This window comes from Gymnoscopelus microlampas (genome assembly GCF_963454915.1).
Source record: "Gymnoscopelus microlampas genome assembly, chromosome: 1".
Classification (NCBI taxonomy): domain Eukaryota; kingdom Metazoa; phylum Chordata; class Actinopteri; order Myctophiformes; family Myctophidae; genus Gymnoscopelus; species Gymnoscopelus microlampas.
Genome location: NC_139962.1, coordinates 44673726 through 44682006, shown reverse-complemented (window position 1 = coordinate 44682006; position 8281 = coordinate 44673726). Strand labels below are relative to the sequence as shown.

The following is an 8281-nucleotide window of genomic DNA, read 5'->3' as shown; positions in this document are numbered from 1 at the left end:
TTCTAATTGTACTGCGGCAAGGAATTCTCTCCTATTCTCCATCACTGAGAATACTTTACTTTGACACAGGGTCCTGCAATATTGTTCATACAATTTTATGTAGATACAATGTGCATTAGGTGTTCTTTTGGTTGCAAGATTCTCAGTCCTTTACTGCTGCTGTGAACTAGGGACTTTATCATCTGTACGGTTAGACACGGAGAGACAAATTAGGAGACCGCTTTGTCCCAAAGCCGTTCTACTGACCACTAACCATCAAACTTGTTTGTTTGGTGATGTCACTATCCTTAGCCCAAGTCTGCAGAAGCTCACCCCTCACTTCTATCCTCATGTCCACATGGAGCAGCATCTCCACATCTTATCAGGGGGAGTAAATCATACAACACATTCTCAGGAGCACAACCTCATCACAGTCACCCGGAAGGTGGAGCGTAGAGGGAGCAGATAGGAACAATTGGAGAGACCAGGAATTTGGCTTTAGTAGAAAGGTAGCAAAGCCTTGTGTCCTGATCTCTGTTTCAATGTATTCTGATTCTTTACCTCCAGACGGTTCCTTTTCTCTTTCTGTTCAACTACATGAGATGTTTTTTTTTATTTTTTTTATGATTTGTACTTTATTTTCTTTTGTGGACAAACAAACAGAGAATTTCTTTCGACAGATGATGCAACATTTTTTTGACAAGACATACAATAGACATTACAAGGACATTCTTAAACCAATAACTACATTACGGACGAGTATAACAAGACAAGACATACCATACACATCATACAACTACATGAGATGTTTAATCCCAAACAATAATCAGTCTCTAAGATCCCTCCATCTCATGCTGGGGTTGGTCTATGTGGTGCATATCTAGTGACCCTTTCTTATCATCGCTAGTTCTACAAATGTTTGGAGAGTGGAACGAAAATGTGCTGATATCTTGATAATGTGCTAAACTACTTGGCTGTGCCCCTTTGGCAAATGTAGCCCAAATTATCAATCACCCTCACATAAACTTGAATGCAAGCCTTGCTGTGTGAGCTGATGTCCCAAAGAGAGCTAAATGAATTCCCCAGCTACAGTGAACTCTATTAATCATTATAACGGTGCCATTATGTGTGGCGCAAGTGGGTAATATCATCTCACATCACACACTAGATAAAGTCTGGAATTTCACATTCACCCCATTTCTCTGTATCAACATTCCTTGGGGTAAATCTAAAATTCTGACATTATCCAGAGACACAGCCAAGTCCCAGCGAGGAGAGGGGTTCTCACTACACTTCAATTAGCACCATTCAGTAGTCAGCCAGAAAATGGCTGATTGCATCCTATCTCCACTTTACATAAACACTGAGCTAGAGAAACAGATATATCTATTTACATGGAGTGTGAGACATAAACACTACTGTTCACATCATGTTTTGCCAGGCAGAAACGGGTACACTGTCTGCTGTGATGCACAGTCTCTATGTTGTCACTTGGTGTTTAATTGTGTTGTATTTACAGAGTGAATCTTATCAAGGTTACTTCTGTATGGCAAATTCAGAAACCCATGAAGTGCCTTATTCCCATACAAGGACTGCATGGTATAGGGCAGGCTAAGACTCCTGTCCTGAGTTCACTACTTTGAATTTTGCTATAAGAGGTTTTCTGTGTCTTTAAAAGGATCTTAAAGCCTATACTCCCAAAGCACAGCATTGTGTTACAAGAGTAATTTACACACTCCCATTAAAAAGCAGAGACAACATTGTGAACATAAAAAGAGCATTGGGAATGAAACACAGGTTGGTGAAATATGACATAGGGGCTCTTTTTGCTCCATTAAAGGGTCATTAAAGTAAGCTGTCCCCTAAATCCCAGTAAATTGTATCAGACAGGGGGTCACTCTGCATAGCCAGTGACTGCAAGACAAAACATAAGAATTCAGTCCATGTGAAAGGGAGGAAATATATGTCACCCAAAGTGGCTCAGGTTGAAGGTCATCACTTTTCCAGATTATCTATTATTAGTCGTTGTGGACTCTGTTTAGTTCTATCTACTGATACACAGTAAACCCATCAGTGTTCATTTATCTATTTCATTTATAACACTGAGAGTGAGTGAGTGAGTGTACAAATGGAAACAAATGGAGCCTTTACACTGACATTCCAATATGAAATCCTATACAGTAGGTAAATGGTAAATGGGACAACAGTTACAGGATACAGTTACAGCAGGCCTACTGTACATTACACAGGGCCACAATGGAAACAAGCCCCTCTGGCTTTTTGTGTTATCATTTTAGCATCATTGTATCATAGTACCACTGTACTATTTGCAACTTTTAATAACGTATTCAATCAATCAATAATATATAAATAAAATAAAAATATCCATGTAAAAATCCAATAAGATTTTGGAACTAGTCCTATTAAGACTCCTGGATGTTTTCTTCTAAAATGTTTATAAAACTTTATCCAACTTTATTGGTTCCAAAATCTTAGTGGATTTTTAATTGAAATGTATTTTGGAATATAGGGCTTTCTTGGATACAGGATAGGTGGGCACTATCATTATCAGACTTAATTTCATCCTTCAACCTCTCGTTTATGCCCCAAAATGACTGGATATAGGCCTACAGGTTTTGTAGCAATCTGCAGCGATTGTAGAAATATTAGACCTTAATTGTCGAATGTTTAAGCATGTTCTAATCAGGTATACCTTACTTTAATTAAAAACATTTTCCAAATATATATATATATATATTTTACAATTTGGAAAAAAAATAGTCAATTTAACACCGAAGTGCCCACTCCTCCTTGGTGCCCACCTGTCCTGTTACATATCTGACCAGGGGGTGTAGTGCTGTTTTATGCCTGCTGTAAAGTGATCCTGGTCCCAACAACAGCGCTAATAAGGTTGTTTTGATGGTGACTACGTGCGTGGGAAGGCATTCAACAATTTTGCAGTAATCCTTTTGAATTTCTCTGCCAAAGGGCAAGTGAGATCATTGTACGAGCTATCGGGTCAGATGTTTGTTGGTTTTGGGTGCCACCCAGTGTCCGAGAATCGTTTTTTATGTACACTGGAATAGATTCACTTTGCCGATTTTAGATCCGGTTTAGAGCGGATACGAAAACGACCCACGTGAGTACGTGTATGTTGTTTGTTCAAATTACCGGATACAGTAGGCGGGCTTTATACCGGATCTGTGCACGAAGCACTAGATAGAAACCAGGCTTTCCGCAGGTACTGCGGTGCGGAGCAGAGTGTAGAAAAGAGAGTAATGACACGCTCTGATCTCGCCGCAAAGCGGCCTCCTATGGGCTACAGTTCCAAACATTGGAACTATGTCATTGAGATAGACAGAGCACTTCCGCATTCCATTCTTACAATGGGAGTCGACGCTAGTGTCAGAACTCTCTTTATGGCTCTGGTGCGGAGTGACGGCGAGGTTAGTCTGTTTTCCAGTGTTGCCAGATTACGAGAGAAATAATCGACTAATCTGGTGGGCTCACAAAATACTTATAGGGTTAGGGTTAGGTTGTGTACATTAATTTGAAAACCACTGTTTTAAACAACATTTAGGAAGCAAGCCCAGAATATATATAAGAAACAAGCCCAAACTAACCAGAAAAAGAAGCCCAAAGCCGCTTATAATAAGAGGACATGGCAACACTGTCTGTTTCCAGGTGAACCTGAAAACTTTCGATTGGCTGGGTCCACTGAGCCAGTCTAGTACTACACAGGTAGTATCTGAACGTAAGAGGCTAGCTGCTACTCTGCTAGACAACAACGGTGGTTTTGGAATAATAAAGTACTTGCTCGCCTGGAAATGTCACACGTGCCTCTCATTGACTAGTGTAATGATCCCAGAACACGGAGTTTACATATGATGTTTTGCGGTATGTCACTTTTCCAAGGGAACTTCCACCACGACAACACCTCAGCTGTTTTAAGGTAGACACGTTTTCCACCTGATCGGCGTTGTGGTTAAACGACCCAACCCAATTCCTAAGTATGTTGTCTTATTTGATATGAAGAACTTTAACGAATATGGTCAATGTTCGGGCTTTTGTGTTTGTTTGTAGTTTTCTGAACATGAAAATCCATAGGCCATTGATCTGTGTACGCCTGAAGATTTCGAAATCGAAACCAGCTAATACACTAGCCTTGCCTACTACTGATAAGCTGGGTGTGTTTGATAACTACGCTCTGTACGTGCTAAAAAAACAGTGGTGGAAAGTAACTAACATGTACTCAAGTACTGTACTTAAGAGGTATTTTTTTTACTTTACTTGAGTATTTCCAATTTGCTATACTTTTACTTCTACTCCACTACATCAGAGACAAATATTGTACTTTTTACTCTACTACAATTATTTGAAAACTTTATTTGGTACTTTGAAGATTTGTAATGTTATTACAAAAAAGACATTAACCACTTCAACACATCACTTTCCAACATGTGAGCTCGTAGTTCTGCTATTTTCAAAAGATGTGTATGCATGACGAACTTGTGAAATGGGACATATACTGCATAATGAGTACTTTTACTTTTGGTACTTTAAGTATATTTTGATGCCAATACTTTTGTACTTTTACTCAAAGTAAATTTTTATTACCGGACTTTTACTTGTAACAGAGTATTTATACATTGCAGTATTGATACTTGTACTGAACTAAAACATTTTAGTGCTTTTTTTCCACCACTGGCTCTGTGCTATCTAGTAATACAAATCAATGCTCCACCTGAACAGGTGAATGCATGGCCGGCATGTTTTTCTATCTATTTCTGCTCTTTCAACTACTGTCCTGTGGTGACCTCGCCTGCACCAAGAGGTCGCTGCTGAATGCAGGATCAGAGAACCAGGAAGGTGAGATGACCTCATCAAATGTCTAGTTTATTTATGTTGATTGTATTTGACTTATGTCAATCTCTGTTCATTTTAACCTAACTGAGTAAACCTTTTAGTGTTTGTGGGAGAAGAGGAGGCAAATAAGTTCTTGAGACGCCACCTACTGTTCAATCGCTTTGACTTTGAGATCTTCACTCCTGGAAATTTGGAGAGGGAGTGTTATGAAGAAGTCTGCAACTATGAGGAAGCACGAGAGGTTTTTGAAAATGACCAGGATACAGTTAAGTGATGCGATCTATACTTATGGGGAAACATGAATTCAGAAGAGGCGTTTGAATGATAATTTGCAGAAACCAAACCTTGACATCTGATTCCATAAACAGTTGATCTTTTATTTTGCAGGAAGCTTTTTGGAAGAAGTACACAGAGGGTAAGAGATCAAAGAATGAAAGGGAATGTTGGGTTAAATTAAGAAGCCCAAATACAGGACTGTCACACATCTTTATTTCTGAATGTTTATAGATAAAATATGTTCAGTTGTGTTGTGCTGTACATTGCAAGACAAATAGACTGCTGGTGCAAACCTGTTCCACTACTAACCTGTTCAAATAATTACATGGTAGATTACTGTCATGAGTCAAAACCTCTCGGACAACTATTTAGGTAGTGTTTTGGTGGGCCAATTTTGGTTGTTTTCCAGAAACACTCTGCAATCATTCATTAAGTTTGACTATTTTGCACATCACTTCCACTAACTATGCCTATGTTGTGTATACTGTATACCAGCCATATATTAACATTGTTTGATCTGTGTTGGTGCACAGACAAGGAAAAGCGTCCATCACGTTTGGATGTTACATCCCTTCTTGTGGGCTTGATTGCTGCTGGGATATCAGTTGTTATTATAGGCCTTCTGGTCTGGTACTTCTGTCACGGCAAATGTAAGGATGACTTCTCCCGTGCCAGGTGAGTGAAAAGTAATTTATTATAACATTATTGCTAGCAGCAGTCATTAAATCCTGACTTGTGTATTACACCCAAGGTTATGCACCTGTGAGTTAATGCATCAGTATGTGTGCCTCTATTCAACTCGTTCAGTTCCATGAGGTCACGACCAAGGCGCAGTAATGCATCTCTAATCATGCGGAGACTGGAGGAGGTGTCACTACAGCCTGTCGTCCCACCCCCAATAGAGGACATTGAAGCCCCAGGGCTGCCCTCCTATGAGCAGGCCATAGCCAAGAATGGACCACACGATGCCCCACCTCCACCCTATCCTGGGTATTTGTGCAGTTATTCATACATACATCAGCTGACTTATTAAATCCTTACTTGTGAAAGGACTGAGGACACACCTACGCATACTCACAGAACCTAAAGAAATTATTTTAACATATTGTCTTATTGTTTTTGTTTTCCTGCAAGCTCACGACCTGGAAGCATTCGGCGATAGCATGTTGGGGACAAGACATCTACATATTTGCCAACATCAAACAGACATTTTTACATCTTAAAATCACCTCTACTTCAGGGTCTACTTCAAATTGTATATACATTCCAAGATGGACAGCTTTGGTATGTTAACGTCGGGAGCCTATGATTTTCAAGATGTACAGCTTTGGTATGTTAACGTCGGGAGCCTATGATTTTCAAGATGTACAGCTTTGGTATGGTCACGTCAGGAGCCTACGATTTTGCATGAACTCTTGTTAAATTTTTGAAATCTTTATTACAGCGGTGTGCATTCCTTAACTCCTTTTTAGTTACCTCTAGTAAGTAGAACTATTCACAAAAGAATTGTAATGTTTGATATGCTTCATATTGTAGGCCCATGCCAGGTGCCCCTTTTTATAGTTGATTTTACTGTTGGTTGTTATATATTATGTATGTTAGTGAATGGAAAATGAAGAAACCAATGTGTCGTAAGTTAATGCTGCAACTGGGAATGACATATTGCTAACCTTAAAGGATACTACCAAAGCTTTATAATTTATTTTAATTAGATTTTTTTAAATATATTTTGTTCCAAAGACATAATCCATCATTGTCAAAACACGGATAAATAACTAAAATATTTAGTACGGGTTAAAAGACAAATATTGCATGATTGACGACAGACTAGTAACATGGCATATGTCCATGTATCTTCACACTATGGCAAGTTTCACTATAGTGACTTTTTTATTTTATCTTTTTATTTTTTAGTTCTTTATTTATCCAGGGTAGTAGCTGAGCACAAGCACACATTTTCAGCATAGCCCTGCACATAGACACACACACACACACACACACACACAGTCTATATGAATTTGTTTTGTTTTTTAACACATCCATGTTTTGACATTGATGGAGTCATGTCTATGGAGCCACATAATTAGAAAGGAGAAAAAAAAGTGTTTAAGCAAGTCTCAGCTTGAGTAGAAATGTTCAAGCTAAAATTAGTACTGTTCTACCACGACTATTTAAATAGTTTTTATTTGTATTTTCAACAAGAAACTTTCACATCTACCATGTAAGATGAATATTGTGATTTTAATTAAAGAGAGCTGCGTCACACGTTCTTCCTATTAATGTGTATACTCATGTGATTCTGAATGAAGACTTTAAAGTTTATCTCAGTAAAATTAATGATGACAAAAGCGATTCTTATGACACGTCCATAAAAGGACGAGCGAAATGACATAATCTAAAGTCCAATACCTTCCATGTTTCAATGTTATAAGTTCAGCCAGTGACGGGATAACATAAGACCAAATATTTGTCTTTTCTTTTTTGTTACTATCCTTAAAGTATAGTTTGGATACAGTTTTCATTTCTGGACATTGGATAAAGCAGTATGGACAGATCAACTGGACACTGATGTCTGATAATCATGACATAATGAAGAAATCAGGTTCATAAGAGGAAGAAGCTGGGCCCTGGAAAGCAGCTACTTTAAATCTTCCTGTTTCATCAGATATTATGTCTCTAACTTATGATGCCAAAGTTCACGATGACCTTATGGGTCAATGTACTGAAGGCTGTGTTTTTTTCCTGCTGCTCAGTGATTGTAAGCAAAACTACTTGAAAACAGTCAAATGTTTTAAATAAAGATTTGTTTTAAATGGACTGTTTTTGTTTTCATCCACATAATATAAAAATGTTACTCACCTGTTCATACATGAGTTAGGTGCAGTCAGACTGCAGTTAACTCATAAGCATATCAAATTAAATATACTCTTAACAGATTTGGTAAATCTCCCCTCGTCCCTCAACTTCACAAATATGATTGTATATAATTATGTGTGTAGGTAAAAAGCTAAATACAAAATAATGAATCTGACAATTGAATACCTTTCCAGTCTTGTTGGTTGGGGTCCTCTTTCTCTAAAAGTATGTCCCTTAAAATGTGCGACGCAATAAAATGTACAATTTTCCTGTTCTCATATTGAAAACACTTAATGGAAACGTA

The 8281-nt window shown here is 38.2% G+C and overlaps 1 protein-coding gene across 3 annotated transcripts; it reads left to right on the top strand.

Moving 5' to 3' along the window:
* The first annotated feature begins 3420 nt into the window (after positions 1-3420).
* prrg4 (proline rich Gla (G-carboxyglutamic acid) 4 (transmembrane)) lies at positions 3421-7938 on the top strand. 3 transcript variants are annotated; one of them, XR_014601023.1, is made up of 8 exons: positions 3421-3989; positions 4732-4848; positions 4947-5110; positions 5233-5260; positions 5655-5796; positions 5929-6111; positions 6256-7402; positions 7440-7938. XR_014601023.1 is itself a non-coding variant. In XM_084060385.1 (7 exons), the coding sequence occupies exons 2-7, from the start codon at positions 4740-4742 to the stop codon at positions 6281-6283; spliced, it is 654 nt and encodes a 217-aa protein (XP_083916511.1). In that variant the 5' UTR covers positions 3422-3931; positions 4732-4739; the 3' UTR covers positions 6284-7938. The 3 variants fall into 3 exon arrangements, 1 of the variants encoding a protein (XP_083916511.1); XR_014601024.1 differs by having other exon boundaries at positions 3422-3931; XM_084060385.1 differs by having other exon boundaries at positions 3422-3931; positions 6256-7938.
* Positions 7939-8281: the final 343 nt, after the last annotated feature.

Bases quoted from the DNA above. Each gene is read 5' to 3' on its own strand.
- prrg4 (XM_084060385.1), top strand. From the start codon at position 4,740: ATGGCCGGCATGTTTTTCTATCTATTTCTGCTCTTTCAACTACTGTCC. The intron at 4,849-4,946 runs GTGAGATGACCT...TAAACCTTTTAG, and splicing joins AGGATCAGAGAACCAGGAAG to TGTTTGTGGGAGAAGAGGAG. The intron at 6,112-6,255 runs GTATTTGTGCAG...TTTTCCTGCAAG, and splicing joins CCACCTCCACCCTATCCTGG to CTCACGACCTGGAAGCATTC.